Source organism: Anoplophora glabripennis, unplaced genomic scaffold (assembly GCF_000390285.2).
Source record: "Anoplophora glabripennis isolate ALB-LARVAE unplaced genomic scaffold, Agla_2.0 scaffold60, whole genome shotgun sequence".
Classification (NCBI taxonomy): Eukaryota; Metazoa; Arthropoda; class Insecta; order Coleoptera; family Cerambycidae; genus Anoplophora; species Anoplophora glabripennis.
Genome location: NW_019416238.1, coordinates 1,672,930 through 1,696,519, shown reverse-complemented (window position 1 = coordinate 1,696,519; position 23,590 = coordinate 1,672,930). Strand labels below are relative to the sequence as shown.

At 32.2% G+C, this 23,590-nt stretch overlaps 1 protein-coding gene across 1 annotated transcript; it reads right to left on the bottom strand.

Annotated features, from left to right (window-relative positions):
• On the bottom strand, positions 1-21,220 carry LOC108917971 (dipeptidyl peptidase 9). Its single transcript, XM_018724803.1, has 8 exons — positions 20,531-21,220; positions 20,194-20,470; positions 16,054-16,333; positions 14,287-14,839; positions 10,777-11,085; positions 6,528-6,750; positions 5,729-5,921; positions 1-622 (listed from the first exon to the last, which is right to left on the bottom strand). The coding sequence occupies exons 1-8, from the start codon at positions 20,963-20,965 to the stop codon at positions 418-420; spliced, it is 2,475 nt and encodes an 824-aa protein (XP_018580319.1). The 5' UTR covers positions 20,966-21,220; the 3' UTR covers positions 1-417.
• Between the last annotated feature and the right edge of the window lie 2,370 nt (positions 21,221-23,590).

Below are 23,590 nucleotides of genomic sequence, written 5' to 3'. Positions count from 1 at the left end.
CTAAAAATATTAAAATGTATATATACAATAAAACTGCATAATAACTCGGTTAATTAATACAAAGCAAAGATCAATTGAAATAATCTAACAGCCAGTGATTTTTAATAAAAACATTTATTCATTGGGAAAAACACTCATAATGATTTGTATTAACAATTCATTTATAACAATGCTGCCTTTTGCTATTTTTATTAATACACGCTAAATTGAAAAAACTAATCTCAAGTAAAAAAAGTATTTAAATGGACAATAAATAAAGCTGTTATCTATAAATTTTAAGACAAATGACCTATAGAAACATTTTCAGTTAAAACAGAGGTAGTATTTAACTGTAAAATAAGTAATTATAATTATCCAGATCGATTTCTAGAAAAAACATCCATTTCACTGCAGATAATTATTACATTCAAGAAATACTTATAAATTGTTCTGAAGAAAAGATAATAAAGTCGTCTCGTAATGCTTACTAGCATCCAGATGTCTTAGCGAGTGCCGTTCATTAGGATAGATTTGTAATTGGTAAGGTTTCCCAGCCTTTATCATACTATTTATAAGTTGGCTTGTGTGGTAGAAGTGTACATTTTCATCTATGAGACCATGAATTATAAGTAATCGATTCTCCCTAAAATATACAGGCTTAAATCAGTTTAATATTCAAATTAAATCGTAAGCTAATTAAAATTAAATTCATTTTAATAACATTTCCAGGGTCTACTACATAAAACTGGAATTAGCATACGAAAGTGTTTATATTTAGAGAATTTTCGTTTCCATAAAGAAATTTTAATGCACAGGGAAAACTTCTTTGAATTTCTGTAGCGTCCCAAAATTCATACAAGCATATCGGGTAAATGGCCTCCACAACTTTGCTGGCACATATGCACTCTTGTCGAAATTTTCCATGACCGTGTTGATAAATGCGGCTGAACTCTCAATTTCCTCTTTCAAGGTGTGAGTGGTAGTGGGCTTGTTGGCATAAATCTCATACTTCAAAAATACCCAAAGAAAAAAGTCCAACAGCGATAAATTCTATGATCGGGGTGGAAAGTTCTGATCGCCAAAATGGGAAATTACACAACCAGAAAATGATTCATGCAATAATTGAATTGTTTCTCGGCTTGCATGGCATGTGGCACCATCTTGAGACCACATGTCGTACTTCCATATCTTGCAATTTAAGCACAAAAAACTGGATTATCATGTCGCGATAGCAAGCACTTTAACTGTTATTGCCTAACAAGACGCATTTTCGAAGAATGGTCCGATGATGCCTTCAAATTCGCACCAAACTGACATGTTGCGGATGCATTCGTTTCTCAACAATCACTAGTGAACTTTCTGAACCCCAAATGCGACAATTTTGTTGATAACGAAGCCTTCAAGATGATAGTGAGCCTCATTACTGAAGAGGATTTTATTCGAAAAGTCAGCATACACTTGTTCTATTATCTATTCAACAAACTCTCTACGCTTTGCATGGTCAGTAGGCTTCAGTTCTTGAGTTAATTGAACTTTATAAGCATGATGATGTAAATCTTTTGTGAGAATACGCTGTAGAGAGCTTCTCAAAATGTGTAATTCTTGATGATTTTCCTGGACTCTCAGCAACACTGTCATGAATTGTTTCGATGTTTTGTGTTGAACGTCTCGTTGAAGGATGGCCAGTGTTTAAGTTCACGAATTGATACAGTCTCCCTGAATTTTTCAATTAATCTCTTCACAGTTGATGAAGTTAAATCAATATTCTGACCATATCTTGTACAAAAATTGTGAACTGTAGCTGCCAAACCTTCATTATTTTTAAAATATCGCTTATCAATGAAAACGTGTTGTTCCTTCGTGTACGACTTCATTTTTAATAACCCTAAACTGTCAGCTGTTACACTATCTTTTTTTCGTTGACAACACTTTACCGTACAAATGGCACAAAATTCGAATCTTGTGTGAATTTTGGGACACCCGATATATGATAGAAACCATAGTTTTAGGAAATTTTCTTGATTTCGAAAAAATATACAGAAAAACAATTGACTTGCATTTCGATGAAATAAACCAAATTTTTTCTTTTTTTTTTTAAATAGAATGTCTTGTATACTTGTCATTTTTTGAATTTTTCTCTTTTTTTGCTGAATATTTTGGTTTATTTACAGTCATAGTCAACATTGCCGTGGAATCACTTGAGTGAATTTTGGGACAGCCAATAAATAGTACATTTATTATTATTGTTATTATTATTATTAACTTTCAAGAGCTGAAGGAAATGCTTGTTAAGCTCCAATACAAAAAAAAATACTTTGGAAGGAAATTTTATGAGAAAGTTTCCTGGCTGAAATTTACAGATTTCAATTCAATTCAAGATTCAATTTCAAGTTACAGATTTAAAAAAAAAGACTGTAACCTTAGACTCTAGTTATTTTTTGAAAATATATAATTATAATAATAATAAAAAAAAATGAAGCATGAGACTGATTTCAGTGTTCATGATTTCATGAATAAATTATTTCTAATAAAATTTGTAAAATGAGAACTTAAAATCTGACCCTGAAATCTCAAAAACGATTGCATATACATTATATCTATAGAGTATTTCTTTTCACAAACAATTGGTAAGTACTAACCAATGGTTTTCTATTTTTCACAACCTTAAATTTTGTTTTTGGTTATACTCAATTAAATTGGAAACTTTTCATCTCTACTTAAAACTGCAAAAATTGAGCCATCTATTGGGAGATCTTTTCTGACTAATTTTAAACAATAAACGATTATAACAAAATGGTTGAGAATTTTTGTTAATATATGAAACCTTTTCAAACTGAAATTGTAAAAAAGTGTAAACATGCACATCTTTGACGGAAAATAACACTAACAATGAGTTTTGCAGTCTGAAAGTCGCTAAACAGCACCAAATACAGGATATTTTTTAAAAAAGTACTATAAATTCAGGGGCTGATAGAATGTCAAAAAGACAATTTTTTTCTTATGGACTATGGGCCTGTTTCGTTTTTGACATACAGGGCATTGAAGATGGTTCTTTAAAATCAAATTTTAATAGTATCTTTTGCAGAAAACAATATAATGTAATGAAATTTGACACTGGTATGTTTCTGAAGGTAGTAAATATGTCAGTGTTATTAGTTCTTGTCTAATTGTTACAGGTCGTTAACTACAACCTTACCATTGACTTTTTATAACAACCTTTTTGAGATTATGATGTATGTCAGACATTACAGTGTAAAATTTAATTTTACGTAAAAAATGTACTCTTGTTGAAATGGTTGAACTCACTTTTTGAGAAAAACTCGATTGTCTCAGCTTCTATTCTGTAATATACAGTGTCCACAAATGAAATGGGCAATTCTCAAGGATAGCTTCCTTGAACTGAAATAAACAGCTCTAGACCAAGTTACTTTAGTATAATTTTACTTCCTTAAAAAGTTATATTAGTATTAAAATGATTTAAGCAAGTAAAATAGTACTGAGGCAATTTGATTTAAACAGGTTTCTATCTAAGAAAGTAATCTTTGAAGTGTGGTATGGGCCATTGCGTTTCCAAACACCCCATAGAATAGACTCTGGGACAGTTAATTGCATTTTTCTCTCTTGAAAATTTCCATTTTGAGGGATTTCAACAAGTGTTTATTTAGATCAAAATTTTAGTATATAGCGCAACAATCTAACCCCAAACAAATTATGTCTCAAAATGTCAATAAGCAAAACCATGGCTAGGGTTAAAGAGGGTAAAGAACTAACTACAGTGACACATTTATTATCCTCAAAACCATATTGCACAGGGTGGGACAATCGGGATTTTCCAGAAAAGATAGGCAAAATGTTGTTACATATTTTAAGTAGGTTTCTCAAATTATTATGCCATGGTCCATGTACCTGGTCACCCCTAGTTACAAACTTACATTGCACTTCCTTAGCCTTAGCTAAGAATCTTTGACCTATGCTTGTTCTCAGGGTGGGTTCTATGGAGACCGACCCCCAATATGAACTCTTAGGCCTGCTCTAATGTTCATTTCCGTTTTTAATGCTGATTTTAAGGCCATTTTTAAAGGGAGCATTGGATGTGACCAGTTACAGAAACCACTTTACAATGCCTCAGAGGACCACCATTGTCTGAAGAGATCTGACCGTAGTGGCTCCAGAACCAACAAGAACTGAAATGAACATCAGGGCAGGGCATGTTCTGATTAGGTGTTCGCCCACACAGAGCCTAGCCCGAGAACAAGGGCAGGTCGAAAACTAAGGAAATGCAATGTGTCTGCACTTGGCACTGGGCAGGTATATACACAGTATGTCGGAAAAATAACGGAACTTTTTAAATTACAAAAAAAAATTGTTATTTTGCCAAAATACATCCCTTCCGCATCAATGCACCTCTGGGCACGGTCAACCAATGCTAGCATATATTTTTTAACTCAATGACCCTCGTCACAGCTTCTTGGACTTGTGTAACATTGTCATAAAACATTCCCTTCATAGCCAGTTAGAGTTTCGGGAACAGAAAATAGTCACACGGAGATAAATAAGGCGAATACAAAGGATGTTGAAGCAAACAGAACTTGTTTTTTCATCAAAAATTTGCAAACAATGACGGTCCTGTGAGATGATGCATTATCGTGCAACAAAAACTAACTTCCCGGTATTCAATATTCGGGCCTCACTCGAACGAATCTCTTCCACAAACGCTCCATAATGCCCAGATAATATTCACCAGTGACATTTTGACCCTGTGGAATGAATTCCCAAAGTAGTAGAGTCGTAAAAACAAATCAACATTGTCTTCTCATGATTTTTGGAAATACAATTTCGGAGAGCCTGGAGACTTTCACGTAGCACTTTGGCGTTTTGTTTGAGGATTGTATTTGAAGTACCAAGTCTCATCACCAATTACAATCGATTCCAGGAATGTGCAGTTCTGTCTGGCTGTTTTAATAAAGTACTAGCAACGTTCAACATGAGCAATTTCTTGATCTCCATTTAAGACTTGAGGAACAAATCGAGCACAGACTTTCCGTTTGTTCAAATCCTTTGTCAAAATTTCGTAAATCATGTCTTTAATCATATTTAATTCCTTCGCTATCAATCCAGTTGAATTCGTATCGAAGGCGATCATTTCACCCACTTTTCCACCAACCCATCGGGATTTTTGTTTTTTGACCGTCCTGGTTTTGGGTCATCACCACCGCTCTGGAATTGAGTATACCACTCAAACACCACAAATTTTTTCAAATGTTTCTGTAAAAGTTTTACCAAACTTAAAACAAAATTTAATATTAGCTTTTTGCTCCATCGTATTTTTGTGTGGAGGTGACAAAAGGCACTGTCACTTTAAGTGCTATAACTTGACAATCCGTTGATCGATTCAAATGATATCAGTCTCATTTTGTAGAGTAGATATACAGCTTTCAGATTATATATTGTTTCAACAGATGGCATTAGTAGTATTCTTTAAATTTAAAAAGATCCGTTGTTTTTTCGATATAGGTACTATGTAGACAACAACATAACCCAAAACACCATCTTACTTTAAATATCAGCACGAGCTATGACAGATAGATAGATATTATGTTGCACTGAGATTATGAATTCTAATATTTTTCCAATAATTCAAGCCGGTTTGAAGTCTCGAAAACTGCTTTTTAGTGGAGTGTCTTGATGTTAGGGTCAAAACACGAATTGATCCGGGAATTCTGAACTTAATTTTTTGAACTATACTCACTCTTCTGGAAACTTGCTAATGAAATTTAATACGGAGCCCTCATAATATCCTTCCGGATTGTGTTCTGGCAAATCCATATATCTCTCTGTATAGCCAGTATCATACAAATTCCAGTTAGTGACTGGAGCTCCAGCTATGGCTATTTTAAATATGTCTGGATAATGTATTATACCCATTAAACTTAAATATCCACCTAGAATGAAAAAAATATCCTACATAAAATGCCAATTTAGGAAATTTGGAAGAAATTTCTTTTGGACAGAAAAGTCTATAAAATAATTCATGCACAATTTTTTTGTCCATAACTTTCTAACAGGTGAGCTGATTGAGATGAAACAGGTACTGATTCTGACTAAAGGCTCACTTTGTATCAATTCATATTTGATATGAGTGAAATGTATAACCTTAGAAACTTTTTTAAAGTGCTGAATGAGGCCACGTTAAATTAATCTCTAATAGCAATGGCTGCAATGCATGTAGTCCAAAAATAGTGAAATTTTGGTATAATTTCAGAAGAACAGCTTTAATAGCTACCAAATACAAATGCAGTTAAGTAGACCACCTAAATTTTAAAGATCACTCTTTTATGAATCATCTAAGGCTGGTTCATCAAAATCATTTGCTTTTTTAAAAAATTACATTGATGTTGAAAGAAAGTACTAAGAAAGTTACAGTTTACATATTCACAGTCTATTAGTTGCTTGAGAACTCACTACAAATTTATTAAATTAATCCCAAAATTATTCAAAGACTCCCTCGTCTCAGTTGAAATCACACAAATAAAATATATGATACAAACCATAAGACCATCCGTGAATAGCCACTCGATTCAAATCAATGTATCCTAAACTATCTGATAACCACGTCAAGACCTCAGCCTGGTCCTTAAGTTCTACAGTGCCCATTCTCTTTTTAATATAGCTCTCAAATTGTAAACCTCTATGCTGTGAGCCCCTGGAGTCTATTGCTACAACACAGTAACCTCTGGCAGCTAACATATGCATTCTTAATTGCCTCATTCCCTAAAATGAAGTAATACCTTTGATGCAATGTGAAATTTTAAAATAAATGGAGCTAATAAATTGAGAATGTTTATTCAATAAAATGAATTATTCTAAAACTAATGGTCAAACGTCAAACTAACAACACATCCCATTCATGCCTATAATATTCAAGTAACTTAGATTCCGTCTGTCTTGAAATCAAATTATTTTCATTAAAGGGTATAACACCACTGTAAAACGCTAAAATAAAGCTTTACTTTGCAATTTTTTTTGAATGTAAGATAAAGTAAGAGAATCATAAGGATGTTATTAACCATGTCTTTAAGTGTTCATAAAAATATATTTATTCATAAATAGTGCAAAATGGTAACACTGGAGCCATTCTCGCAAGGCATGTTGAATTTGAGGCGCTCTGCGGCACGCAGTATAATTGACACAAATTTAAAAAAAAACAATTAATTTTCTCTTAAATTAAGTAGGTATATCAGTATGCTTAGAGAAATTGTAACAAAAGCCGGCACTTGTGATAGATTATTTGTTAGTTCTTGGAACGGATGGGTCAACTTAGTCAACAATAATTATTGAAAAATTAAGGGTTTTCAAGTAGGTTTAGCGTCTCCATAAAGTCATTGAGAAACTGGTGCGTCTTGTCACCGGGAGTAATAAACTTTGAACAAGTAGACTTAGATCGTCGGGGCCATATGTTGGCCATCTGGTATCGACTAACTACGTCGGTTTAGCCCACGGTGACGGGAAAAATTGATATTTCTAATAACGCATGAAATACATTCTAAAAGACGTAGAAATTCCAAAATATTTAAATAAGTTGTTAGAATGTTGTGAGGAAAATAATAATAGATCAAATAGATGGTTTTTAGGCGGATTTTCCAAGCTATAAGAATAATAAATGAGATTGACTAATCCATCCTGTGTTGCTATACGGAGTCACAAGAGGAAGGTGTAATGTTACTTGTAAGTTCAGTTTAGTCACAAAATTATCCATACAATTGTAAATACAGTCAATTAGGTATTAAGATGGTATAGTTAAGCCATTTCAACTCTCAATATTCAGGTATCCCGCTAATAAGATAAGAACCGAAACTTCTGTACCCAAGAAATGGGCGTGGCGAAGAGAGGTGTCGAATTCACGAGAGATCTCCGAAAAAAAGGCAGTTCTCTTCTTGGATCCCTCACTGGCAGTTTTCTTCATTTTAGAGTCTCGGGTTAATTTTATAATTTTGCTATGAATTCGCGTTGGGTTCCCTGAATCTCGGATTGCTTTACCACGTGTAAATTTATTAATAAGGTTTGTTCGAATGCGTTGTGTCTTCGTTATTTTGTTTGTTTGTTTTGTTTTTATTGGTATTAAAAACCTTCTTTGAAGTTTTGGTGTTTTCTTGCTCTTCTAAATTAAGTGTCCATTGAGTGAGAGTGGAACACCCTGTACAACCAACATTCAGATTATACTCTACATGAGCGACATACGGTAAGTGTCTGGAATTAATTCTCTGAACATACAACATTTTTGAGTCCCCATGCATCAATTAAAGTGTAGATGATAATTAATTATAAACTCCCTTTCGAGATGTTAATAGTAAATTCTTTTGCAAGTTAATATCGTTATGATACTGGTCATAACGGTAGATAGATAAATGAAGAAATAACACCTCAGGTTACAACGTAGAGGATCTGGAAAACATTAATTTTTGTGTGATTGGCGAGTATTTGAAGTAAAAAGTTAAATTTTTGACAAAAATAAGGGGCTATCGTTTGTCAATAAATACATAATGTTAAAATCAATTTATCGAAAATTCCATATATATTTCTCTTTGAAAAGTTATTTTAAAAATTTGAAACGAATAGAACGTGCCATTTTATAAAATCATGTTTCGAGAAAAACCCCACTAACATTATTTCATTTGGAAATACTTCTAATGGAAGACAAATAGCTTCTAACATCTGTTAGTAGTACAGTGGAACTCCGATTATTCATGATCTATGGGACCATGCGCGGCACGGATAATTCGAAAACATGGATATAATAAAACATTTATTTTTTATATAAGAAACAGAGCAATACATAGGTAAACATGCACAAAATCATTGAAAATGCAATAAAATAGGCTAATAGGATATTTGCAACTTCTGCAGATTAGAAGCGTTAGCCACAATACATGATGCTAGACGGTCTTTATTGAACAAAAACACAAAATAATGTGTTACCATAATCCACACCCCAGAAAATCCGCACACGGATAATTGGAGTTCTACTGTATTAGAGAAGTTAGAAATCAAAAAGTTAAATCATTAGGGTGTACCCTTCCTGCAGGTGTCTACGTACTGCAGGTAGTCGTGTCAGAGCAGTCCAATGCGTTTGATAACTGGCTCGGAACAACTTCAAAGAAAAAAATTTGTACAGGCAAAAAACTTCATTCCCTTTATTTTGAAGGTTCAAAGCATCTTTTAAATCAATAAAAAAAAAGATTTCCTGTAAATTATAGTGGTCTTACCCTTTAAATTTCATTACAGCAATTATCACACATTTTTATGGTGGATCAACAATTATAAAAATAATAATATAAATAATAATAATAAAAATAATTGCTGTACGAGTTGATATTTTTATTTATTTTTAAGAAAACTTGGCTTTATGACCAAAACAGGATCCAGAGTGAACATACAGGGTGTAATTTTAAGTAAGGGACAGTTTTTTAAAGGTAATAATAATAATGTGTTCCGAAGAACACAAATAAGAAATCGTTTTTTTTTATCAAATGAATAGGCGAGTTTTGTATTTTAATCTGCACATAAACTCTTGTCTATGCTGTCATTGGGTAGTTCCCAAAATCCCTTTATATGAACGCTTATAAATGTGGTGTATTATTACATATTTAAAAAATGCATGAAACTAACAGTGGCAGAAACCAAAACTGTAACAGAAAATAATTTTAAAAAACAGATTGCTTTAGTATGACTTGTGATATATTATTTTAAAGTCAGTACATTTTCTTTATGTCAATGTGGATGAAACGCTGAACATTAAAAAAATTGGAATGTTTCTAAAGAATTTATATTTTTTGCATTATTTATTATTATTAAGTAAAGTAATTTATGTTTTGAAATAACTATATTTGTTATTTTATAAAATGTACATACTAATCTGATAGATTTGAAAGATTTTTAAATAATTCCAAGTTTTTAATAAAACGTATTTTTACTATTTTTTAAAGCACTGCATTTAGTTTGTGAATTTCAGTGTCAATGAACTCTGTACACTGATCTAATCTAGGTGAACTTTATATTATTATCAATCCACCGAATGATGGGTAAAAAATGAAAAAATGACTGATATTAATTCGTTGAAATGATAATGGCCAAATATGTCACCGCTTCAATTTATTACATTAATGAGAAGGTGTTTGTTATACTCGTATGGTATGTCTTGAGCAGTATGAATAAATAACCTTATAAAGTGATTTGTTTAATGTGGTACAGTGTATTTATGTGTCTTAATTATTAAATTTCTGATATTTTAAAAAAACTATGTATATGTAAATGAATTAAGAAAGCTCTTGCGGTTGGTGTGCATGGTTCTTTGAAGTTACACTAACCTGTCCAGCAAAGGGATATGAAAATTATGGAAAAAAATTAATACAATTTAATTTACATGATGGAATTTGAGAAAACAAAATTATATGTCACACACAGGTAGTCTCTGTATAAATATGACCCCTATTAAAAGTTAAATCCTATATGTATATCTCTACTTACATCCCAAGTTTTGTTGAAACATCTTTAAATGTTTAAAAGTTATCTGTAATTACACATTACAATGTTTGTAGGCAACCTACAACCTTAAAGAATGTACAATTTTAGATATAATAATACATAAGTTGGAAAAGTTAAAACGGTTAATGGTGGTGTATCTACTGCATATTATTATATGTTCAAGCTATTTAACCACTAGCTTGTATTCAAACTGAGGGATCAATACATTTGAAACAAATAGTAGTTTTATATAATATACTATTTTTTAGTATTTACCTTAAAAGTATTTGACACTAGTTGTACCTCTGGCCCCCCATAAACATTAAGAACTGTAGGATACTTTCTTCCTGGTTCAAAATTGTGAGGCTTAAATACCATTGCATAAAGTACATGCCCAGATGATATCTCATGTGTGTACAGATCAGGAGAATAACAGTCATTCAATAAAGGTATTGATTCCACGAGATAACCAAGTGGAGTAAGGGTTATTCCTTCCACAGTCCAATCTGTGTGAACAAGTCGGAATACTTGACAAGCTGGAGGTTTTTGTATATTGCTGTATACAGTCACGATCATTGAACAGTCCTTAAATTTACAAGAAAAATTAATTTATTAATGAAGAGCTTGCACTTTCTTGTGGATTATGTTTTGTTTTTATAACCTACAATTAATTTTATGATAATCCCGTCCACAAAAATTTTTATTTTATATATTCTGTACTTACCTATTCTATTTCTATACACCAAACCACAGTGTTCTACAGTTCAACATACTTTACCTGATTGGTGAGGGTCGGAAGCATAGTGGCATGGCATTGGAGCAGCCCATAGAGTTCGGAACTCATAAAGTAAACATTTTACATTTTCATAAAAGTAAAATGGCCCATACCAAAAATATCATATAAAATTTTAAATGTGCAAAGTAGAGAAGTACTAAATAAAATAATACATAAATAAATACATCTTTATGTAAATAATTGTGTTTTAATGCATTTAAAGGTAATATATCAAGTGTGCTATCTCATGCGTGTCTCACTAACCAGAAAAATAAGTTGAACTGTAAACAATTTTGAAGGTTGGTTGTAACGAGCGTTCAAATAAAAATGTGGTCAAATTGGTTCTGAAAATTTGAACGTAGGGCGTAGCGTATAGCAAATGAACTTAAACGTCATCTGTCAAAGCGCTATATCGCCGCTATCAATTTGAATATTTTCGTTTTAAAAAGGGTTTAAAATGGTGTTTTCTCAAGAACAAAAAGTGTTTATCATAGAGTCCTACTTTAGAAATGGACGCAAGATTGATGGAATATGGAAGTATTCTATTGAGGAATGTTTCATAGAATTTCAAAATCAATTTCCCGGCGTTGCTGAGTACAAAATTTTTCAAAGTGCAGTTCAGCGTTGTGTTAATGTTTTTCGTGAAACGGGCAGTGTAACAAGAAAAGAAGGAAGCGGCGGACCTAAAAAGCGGACTGAAGAATTAAAAGAAAATGTCCAACAAATAATGGAAAATGCGCCAAGAACTTCTGTACGTTTTTTTATCACAAATGGTGGGAGTATCAGTCGGTACCTGCCACACAGTGTTAAAAAAAGATTTGCGTTTGTTCTCCTATCGTTTAACTTGTCAGCAAGAACTTCATGAAGTTGATTTTCCGTGACGGGCTGTATTTTGTGAATGGTTTTTAAACAACTACAGTGAACTTCATAATATCACCTTTTTTTCTGATGAAGCCTGGTTTCATTTAAGTGGTTACGTAAACTCACAGAAGTTGAGAATGTGGTCTTCTGAAAAACCAGATAACTTTTTTGTCGAGGGCCCTCTACACGCTCAAAAAATTGGAGTTTGGTGTGCTCTCAATCAAAGGAGGATTTATGGACCTATTTTTTTAATGGTACTGCGCAAAGGTATAGAGAAGAAATTATTGCTCCTTTTGTTAACCAGCTGGAAGAAAACGAAATTACAAACTTTTACTTTCAACAAGATGGCGCAAGGGCACATACGGCAGGTGAGACGATGAATATGTTGAGGAAAGTTTTCCAAAATCGACTAGAGTCTCAATGCTGAACATGAATTTCCACCGAGGTCATGTGATATTACGCCGTGTGATTTCTTTTTGTGGCCTTACCTTAAAAACACTATTTTTGAACTGCCTATTCCTGATTTAAACCATCTGCAGGCTCGACTTCTAGACAAGATTCGTGAAATTAACAATACCCCGAGCATCTTAGAAAATGTCTTTAATTCTTTGAGGAACAGGTGTGAAAAGTGCTTGGAACAAGGAGAGGGACACTTTTAGCAGCTGCTTTAATTTATCGTTATAACAAGGAGGGGGACACTTTCCGCAGCTCCTTTAATTGTTTGTTATTGTTATCACGATTATTCTTTAAAATAGTTATATAGTCATCAATGTTATTGAATTGAGAAATGAGGTTAAGTTGGTCGCTATAAGCTACTCCCTACGTCCAATGTGTCAGAGCCAACTTCGACCACGTTTTTATTTGAACGCTCGTTATTTTGATAATGAACCCATACAACTTTTAGGGGACAATTTCTATGCTTACATAGATAACTTTCATGAAAAAAATTCAAACAGAATTTGCTTGTTTATATAATTAGCCCCTTCTTTATATATCTATAGAGAATGTATAAGTATTTGTATTAAATATACGAGGGTCGATAAATATGTACGTAAAATAAGAAAGTGTTTGAAGACAGATGGTGTTATGGTTGTGTACTACCATCTGTCAAATGACACCATTCTAAGATTCAGGCTGATTCATAGATTAGTTTTTATTTGGCAGTCAGTTGTTGAAAAACATGTGAAGAAATAAAAGTGAAGTTGAAAGCTGTCTATGATAACTGTGAAATACTGGTCCAACGAATTTAAACAAGTTCATACATCTATTTTTGATTAGGAGCAGGCAGGCTGGGGCAGACTTGGTTAGTGAAGAAATCATTGAAAAGGTCCACAACATGATTCTCGCTGATAGACAAATTAAAATGTGCTAAGTAGTAGACGCCATAGGAACGGTCATCAATATTTTACATGACAAGTTAAGTGTGACAAAGGCGTCGACCCAATAGGTAAGCAAATACAGCTGTCAATGTCGAAGCAGTGTCTAGACCCCTTTAAGCAAAATTCTCAGGAGTTTTTGCATCAAATCGCCACTGTTGATGAGATCTGGATACATTATTATATGCCAGACACCAAGCGACATTCAAAACAACAGATTTTCTTAGGTGAATTTAATCCGAAGACGTAAAAGACCGTCCCATCGACGGGAAGGGTCATGACCACAATTTTTTGGATTCGAAGAGAATAATCCTCATGGACTTTTTGCAGAAAAGTAGAATGGTCACGGTACTACAGTGAATTAATTATTGGACCGATTCAATAAGAAATTGAAGAAAACACAGCCCCATCTGGCTAAGAAAAAAGTGCTGTTTAATCACGATAACACACCAACACATTCATTCCGAATTGTCGCAGACAAATTGCATGAACTATGCTACGAATTGGTGCCGCACCTACAGTAGTCCTCGACCTGGCTCCCTGCGCCTCAACATTAAAACATGGCTCGGAAGAAAAAAATCAGCTCAAACGAGAAAGTTACCACCAAGAAAGTATTTTGAAGAGTTTGACAAATTGTATTTCTTGGAGGGGTCGAAAAACTTGTATCTTCATTCCTAACACAGGTACTTATTGATCGACCCTTGTATATTTATGAATGTTGTTTATATGCATTCTGTTCATACTGAATTTATCTCAAAAACATACTCCTCTTACCTTGTTGAAGTCAACTGAATAAGAATAGCCAGGTCTCGTTAACAATCGGACTTCTCCAGCCCTCCTTAAGGAAACTACATATAAATGCTTTTCCAATGGCGTTTCCTTCAATCCCATAAAATAAACCAGTTGCTTCTCAGTGTCCACCCAGATATTCTGACTTAAAACTTCCCAATCTCCAGAAGTAAGAGCTACTTTTGATAGTATTTTGGGTTGTAAGAACACATAATCCATAGGTTCACTGCTTTCTGTTATGCCATTCATGTATGGCATAATTTGTGATGTTATTAAATACAAATGCCTAAATCCTGAATCCTCAGATGCCCAAATAAATTGCACCTCATTATTGTCTGATGAAGGTAAAAAATAAAGGAGATCATGGACATTAACCCATATATTTGATTTTTGCGAGTAAATAACTTGAACAATGGGACTACCAAGATGCAAGCTGCTTGAATCGTCATACATTGGAAGAACTTCCGTAAAATTACTAAGTGACAGTAAAACCACCTCTAGTCTTTGTTGACGCCTGTCTAATATTTGCACCCATATGCTGTAAGAAAATACTTTTACTCTTACAATGTTTTCGGTTAAAAAAATATACAGGGTGTATTTAACACTCCCGCTGCCCATATCTCCAAAATGAAGAAATTTATTTTAGTTCCGGAAACCGGGATTGTTAGGTCCCTCAAATAACTTCAAATTGCAGTTAGAATTGTTAGTTCAAATCTTTCTGTATAGTTTACGTGGCGATACTAAAAAATTTTTTTATTCCTGGAACGTGGAAATTGTTGTCCATCTGAAAGATAGTTAAATTTTAAGTAATTTTTGTAATATAAAGTTTTCGAAACTTGTCGACTTCAATATGCAATGTGGTAATGTAGCAGGAAAATCTATAATTTTATTTAAATCACAATGAGACCAAATGTTCGTTTAAAATAATATTATAATGGCTTTATTCACATCACATACTAACTAACAAACAATAAATTATAAAAAAACAAACGATCAACTACAGAAAAAAAGTTGTACAATAGTAAATCTTATAACTAGTATAGTTAAATTGAAAGACAAAAACTGATAAAACTGTAATTATTGGAAAAACTAATATGTGTCATCTGTCATATATATTTTATTTTAAAGAAATGTCTGAATTTTTTAATATTTGATAAAATACGGTTCGTCTCTGCCCCTTATAAGATCTACCAATGTAAAATTTTTTTCTGTGGTTGTTTGTTAGTTAGTATATGGCGTGAATAAAGCCATTATAAGAATATTTTAAAAGAATATTTTGTCTGTGTACTTTAAATAATATAATACACTTTCTTGTTACATCATACATTGCATATTGAAGTTGACATATCTCGAAAACAAGAAAATATTGGAAAAACCTTTATATTATAAAAATTACTCAAAATTTAACGATCTTTCAGATGGACTGCATTTCCTAGGAATCAAAAAAAAATTTTTAGTATTGCCACGTCATCTATACAGAAAGATTTGACCTAACAATTCTAACTCCAATTTGAACCTATTTGAGGGACCTAACAGTAACAACCCCAGTTTCTGAAACTAAAATAAATGTCTTCATTTCGGAGATATTGGCAGCGGGAGTGTTAAATGAAACACCCTGTATATTGATAGAATCAAGTTGTTACAAACTGCTTTGTTTCAACTTTGTCGAACATTATGTTCCAGTCCAGTTCATATTTTGTTTTTACATATAGACAATTAAAATACCTAGAACTACAAAGAAGTTTCACTTACTACTCAGAATTTGGTGTCCATCCTGCCCTAACAATATATTCCATCCATGGGAAGAGCATAGACAATGAAAACTGTAACTCTAACATAGAAATATCTACTATTTGTAAATGTTCATTTACTTTAAATTCTACCATTTTAAGATATGATTTTGAATTGGCACAACCCGCTCTAGGAAATCGAAACTCTTCCACCTCTCCAGAATCAGATTGAGATGACGGAAAACAGAAAATTTTCACATCCCCTTCGTCAACTTCTTCGTATAATATTCTATATTCTCCACCTAAGTAGTAAATAGTAACACTTGAACTATTTTTAAATAACTATAAAATATACGTATCATATATAGTATTTCTGACTGTGCTATTATATATGACTTTTAACATAATTTACCTATTTGACCTCAACCAATGCAACAATAAATAAAAATTAGCTGGTACTACAAGCTGGCACTAAAGCAATCAGAACAATTAATTTAAGTAATTATAATAGTAGTTTTTGTTGAAATAACATTAATTCACATCAAAAGGTTGATTCAAAGAAATGACCCTTGAAAATGTATACTATTACCTACTTCTCTAGTTGAGAAAAAATATCTAAGATAATGAAAAGAAAGATGAAAAATTCTTGTGAAACTATTAACATGATTTTACTAAATACAGTGTAAACTCTTTTTAACTAATCTTAAGGGACCGGGGATTATTTTTTCCTTATAAAGAGTTTTTGTTATATGGAGGGAAGAAGGAAAAATAACCAAATTTCACCAATTACAATAATTCTCAATTTTATTATGTACTTTCAATAGGTAATTAAATTATTCCAAACACATTATATTCTGTTAACTTTGCCTGATGTTTTTTGCTATGCCAATATTTGTTTTGTATTTTATCAGCATTACTTTTCTTTTCTCCTTTTTCTATCGCACGTATCAAACTTTTTCGTTAACACATAACGCTTTTCTTTTGCTGGCCACCTTGACAGATTCAAAGTAGGTTTACGACTGATAATACACAATAGGTGCCTAGTGCGTTTAGTAACTGAGTGCAAAATTTCCTAGAAATAATGTAATCCAAGAGTAATGGCACACGTGTTCGAGACAATTAGCAATAACAAAAGCAAGTTAGTTGTTTACAACCTGCCCAGATCCTTTTTTGCTTCCTACAGTACACTGTCTTTATAATTTATTTAAGTATTTTTAAATGTTCGTGTGATACCGGTTTGTAAGTAAAACATATTTATTTACTGGTCTATCTGGAGTTATATAAATTCAACCTTTTACCTCGTTTCATTCAATACAACAGTGGCGTATAAAAATCATAAACCATATTTTTATGCTTATGTGCATGTAATTTTCCTACATATATGTGAGGATAGAACAACTAAAGAAATAAAGAGCAAATATTGCATTGTAAGTCCCTACATAATTTTATCCATTTTTTTTATTCGACTATTACTAAAAGAATTATGATATTGAAATCTATATTAGTTTTTCAGGACAATTTTATAAATAAATAATACAAGATATGTGAATGTAGATCATTACATATTTTTTACTAGAAATCTCTAAAAATATAAAAACACTATTTTTAAATAAAAAAATCTTACTCTTCTAGTGTAAATTAATGGGCTGATACTACAGCTGGTAGAAAGTTATGGTAAAGCCGGGTCCAGACGGCAGGTTTTGCATAACGTTCTACCTGCGCAGTCATAAAATGGAATGAAAACTTGTCAAATTAAGAGCGTGCAGATATGTCTGTATTTTTATTTACTCAGTTTTCGCGGAATCGACCATAGACGAAGTACTGCTCTGGTCAATTTTTGCATGATGTCTTATAAGAAATAAACAAACATTTTTTTATAACTGTTTTTCTATTTGCTGTAGCTTCAACCTCTCTGAACTTTTCGACTCAAAATTTCATCGACACTTTTTGATTCTGTCACTATATTCCATTGATTTCACATGCCAAAAACACAGGAAACTTTTGTACAAATCAATAAATTCTGTTAGAAACATACGGGAACATTGGAGAAGGTCTGCCATTTTGCAACAATTTAGCTATGCAAACTGTATCACAAAACGGAGCGAATGTCTACACTTGTTCGTGCAGTTGGCGGATAATTATACTCATCGCCTCAGTTTTCCCGTGCAGTGTACCGTCAAAGCACAGTTTTCAAAACGGCATAGTTTTCCTGCCCACAAGCAATGTCTTGTCTGCAACGTCTTGAACTGTGCAGGTAAAACGTTGTGCAAAATCTAGCTTCTGGACCCAGCTTTACATTCAAAAAGCTGTCTATTTAATATCATTCATAAAAGCCTGAAGTCTGAACCAAATTATACAGTTTCATTTATGAGTCACTGGATTATTATTAAAACGTATTATATAATTTTTATTTTAAATAGATTATTTTTATTCTTAGCAAAAACTGTTGCAAATTATCATTTAACTCTTCATGAAATACATTTTTGTGGAACAATTTAATGTCTCTTTATGTTCCACAATATTTTGTTATTATATGAATAAAAAATAAACATCTTAAATCATTATCAATAATGTCAAAATTACTAAATACGAAGGATTGATTTTTATAGGCAACCAGTAATTTATTCATTTCGTCACCTTAAAACATAGTTTATTTAAAATGTACTGAATACCACTACCAATATTGTTTTACTAATAAAAGAATAAATATAAACACCACAAAACTGATTGCCTACTATTTCACAATCAGCCACGAGGTTAGGTTGAATCCCTGATAGAATGGTTTTAATTGACTGTTTTTTATTACTGCGACAATCTATCAAAAAATAGAATATGATTGAGATGAATTATCAATAACTATTTTCAATTGCTTTACCAATGTACCGAAGTTATTCAAATGAGAAAGTTAATGGTGTAACCATGACATAACACTCATTCTGGCAAATTTTGCCATGAGAAATCATTAATTAGGTACTACCACAATACCACATACCGAAGCTTGGTGGAGAGTAATTGGTAAACAACAAAAGGTGACACACAAACAATTCAAGAGAGGAAATTATGTTATTTGATTTATAAACTTTTCCGTTTTTGTTAACATTTCCGTTACTTAGGAAGTTAGCAACATGCTTATCTATGAACAACCATTCGTTGCCTTCAAGTGCAAATGGGAACAACGAAAATAAACAATACATCTCTATATTTTTTAAAATTTTATCTTTTAATTATGTAACAGTTTTTTTCATACATACAATAAATGATTTTTATTTATAATTTATTCTTCTAATAAAGTACTTTGTACACTGTCAAAGGTGATAAAAAAAAGTAATACTATTTTTTTGGCATATGGCAATCAGCTACTCGTGAGTTGCTTGTTGGAGTACTTCTCACATAATTTTATGCATTCCAGCACAAATGAGTGTGATGCTATTCTATTTCTCTTCCCTCCTGATCTCTGAAACACCAGCCAATTGTTTGGTGTTTGATTCTTGGGCTTATGCAGTTCAAACCAGTAAGTAAATCTTTCCAATTTTTATGTGCATACAATTTACATTGTTTCGTTATCAAAAATATTATTTATTTTTATTATCGATAGTGGTAATTAAAAAAAAAATGAAATTTAATTTTCAGGGCCAAAACAAGACGACTTGTAAGTGGGCAAACATGCGTTCCAGTGCAAGTATCTGAATTAAAAAGAGTGTTGTGTACCATGAGCTCGATTTTGTGCACCCAAATATACCTCTGATGTTGAAAATACCAAGTTTTCTCAATTATTGACACCAAATAGAAATAAATTTGAGAATAATCTGTTTATACTTTTACTTATAGACTGTTATTCATATTAGTGAAATCCGAAGCAAAATATGAAAATATATTTTGTTTTTATACCTATTTATATAACTAATTTCTTTGATATGTTGCGTAATCAATTAATCTGATGTAGGTAATTGTACATAATAGCACTGAAGTTGTTTCTACTTTGTATGTATTTTGATCTATTAAAAAGTTACAGAGTACTATTACTATTACTGTTAATTAGTGCTCTTGACCCATTAAATATATAATTTTAAATCCCAATCATTTGACTCTGGCACTAAATTTGCATAAATTTAGTTTACATATTATCAAATTACATACTTATCTATTAGTATTAGATACTAACCGATGCATTTGGGTTGCCACCAATATCCTTGGTATCTAGAAAATTCTTCCTGCATAACGTAAGATGGGATTCCAGCACTCAATGGGTCATCGGAAAGATTTCTGCCACCTTTATGGGCATAAGTTAACCTCACGTTTGACCCAGATACAGTATGGGTTACCCATATGTCATGATTGCAAATATATGCCACTAAGTCAGGATTGGAAGGACATATCTGTGAGTCAATTTTTGCTCCAGAAGATGTCATCCTTAATTTTGTAGGAAAGAGTTGTCCATTCTAAAAAATAAAAAAATATATATCGTCAACAGATGTCATTGGTTTTACTTGTTCTTTTACCGAATAACCACTGTCTATACATTGAAATAAACTACTCGCTGCAGGAAAGACTATTTTTCCAGCTTCGCTATGAATTTCGTAAGAGTTAATACCCCATGTTGTCAATCGTTTTCTTTCCCAAAGAAGTTGCTCTTCTCTAGAGTATTTATTCGAGGATGAAATACTGGGAAAATTAGATTCGATAACACATTGCCATTGCAATCTTAAACTGGTCGGTTGAGTAGTATTTGGTACATCCGCAAACAATAGTGTAGTTTCCCATCCATTCTGTGGCGTACTTAAAAAATATATCCTAGTTCTACCATCCTGTAGTGTCCTAAATGTAATCGAACTAGGAACCATTGTTGATAAACTGGACAGCTGTCTCCTTAAGTCACTGACGACTCCTTTTAATTCAGACCATGAAAGTTTCTTCTCACTATATTCTTTATCCATTCTTATTTTATATATTATTATATTATCACATCTGTTATTTAAATAAGCTGTTTTATAAATAGAAATCTACTATTTGATTTCATACTTAAAACTCATGTTTTACTTTTTATAAGTTATATTGGAATTTCATTTGGCAGATTGTAATTTATGTTTTTCTTTAAATATGTCGCTAATATTAACAATTCGTACAAACTTTTTCTTTTTGACCCAAATATAAAGCTAACCTTATTCGTTTGTTATATGAAGTTTCTCTTTTTTACTTTCAAAATTTAAAAATCCCCATATAACCAAAATATCAAGTATAAACAACAAAGCATTTAGGGAATTTATGTTTTGTATGATTCGACACTGGAGCACTGTTAAAGAAACTTTCCGTTCCGTTGAACATTGTCCAAAAACGAAAAACACTAGTATCACGGAAATGTAAATGAAACTGAAGGGATTCCTTTTTAAATGAATGTAGGAACAGGAATATCGAACGAATCATCTGAAAGACTAGGAAGAAGAGGAATATCTATCAACAATGTAGCCATATGAATGTGGCTGCCCGATACAGGATCACAGTAGTGATCCTAGATAAATGATACTATAGATAGGAAACTTGAACAGATTTCGTGGTCATTAACAGCGCTAACTGTTGACACTTTCTCCAACTTCTATTGCTTTCCTTTTCTAGGAATTATCGGTAATACAGTGAGTTAAAGCGCCATCTAGTTGTACGCTCTATAACTATATACCTACCTACTCAATAGCTTTGTTCGTAAACCTTCCACTGCTGTACTAGTGTAGTAATACGTTGTTCGTTTATTGCAGTGTAGCCAAGTACAGGTAAAATCCAGGTGTTCGTAAAGTCCAGTGTAGTGTAATAATGCAGACACTACTACACTGGCTAACAAGGTGGTGTAAAAGTGTAGTGTAGTATATTTGTGGCGCGAAAATGAAACTTTTATCACAAATGTCACATCTTGGTAGATATTTTAGATAGATCGTTAAAAATTTGGCAATATTTGATTTTACTCTGAAATGGCTGATAAATTCGTCTTCCTCACAGTTTCGAACAAGTTCTATAACATTTGTAATGCACTTTCTTTTATTTTTTTTGGAAACATGTCTCCAATAAAACATGAATTTTTCTTTTTTTACGAAGGTAATCATCATCTGATTCCGATTCGCTTCCAGAGTTACTAAATAATTCACTCATCACAAATATTTTCTCCATGATTTACAATTAGGTTATGCCAGTTTACCCAAATTGAATTAACGAACAGCCAAATGTTCTCTAAAAGTGGTGCACAATTATTATTTTAGTGTAACACTGAATTCCACTACACTACACTACACTACACGTTGTGTAGGTTTACGAACAAAGCTAATATTTGTTTTAGGTATTCTGCCGCCGCTAAATTTAAAATTACATAACAAATCTCACCCTACACAGATTACTCAGAAATTGATTTTGTAAAATAATTTTCACGTAGATAATTTTTTTTGTCACCATGAGAAAATAAGTACATTTGATAAAAAGCATTAACATCACTCAAGCATTAAAGACACTTTTAAATGCTCTAATAGTCTTCCTACTTAAAATAAGAAATAATTTTGATACTGTAACTTTTTAAAATGTTTGTTGAAAAAATTTCAAATTTCAGTACATATTTTGAAAAAAAAAGAGTGAAAATGATTATAGAGTTTCAGTGCTTTCTATATTGTATTAGCTTTCACGGCGAATAAAAAAATATTACAAGTAAATAATTTTACTAAACCAATCTTTGATTAATTCTTGTAATAGAGATTTATTATGCAACTTTAAATTTTTCGTTGTGTTGATATCCATAAAAAAAACTACCTACCTCTGATCACATTTTTTATTAAAAAAAAAACAAAACATTTTATTATTAATAAAAAAATGTGATTATATGATGATCAGACATTATTATGTTATATAAATAAATGTGAATGAAATATCTAATAAAACACACTAAAAACACAAATAAAACACACACCAGCACTCGCCAAACCTAACCAACAATAAACATAAACAACATGAATGACTTGAAATGATTCATAATTGCAATTGTCAAAATTTATTCTACAAAATCTTTGTTACGACATCTATAGACTCTTTCCCCAACTTGTATATCCATCTCAAGTCACGTGGTTCCCAGTGTCCCCATATTTTCAAGTATAAGTTCTCGGGCCCTGGTAGTGATGGGTCCAAGCCGCTATTTTTGTGTAGATTGCTTTTGCTACTGCTACACAAAAATAGCAGTTAAAATAGCTGCTATTTTAATAGCAGTTGCTTTTTTAGCATTATTCGACACGTAACAAATATAGATAAATAAAAACATATTTGTTTTTGCTTCAAAAGGTATTTCGTTTGTCTCAGTATCGATTACCTATCGGTGGCGAACTGTTTTAAAAAACACCCAACCAAAATAAACGAAGTCAACAATAATATCCACTCACGCCTCACGCTGTAAAAAACTCTCAAATTTCAAACCCAAACAAAAATGTCATAAATAGTAATAAGAAAGAATAATATCCGCTATTCACTCATCTCTACCTTTACGTTGTCGCCACATAAACAGATTTCTACGATTCGATTTTCCTGAACTGGCGTTATAT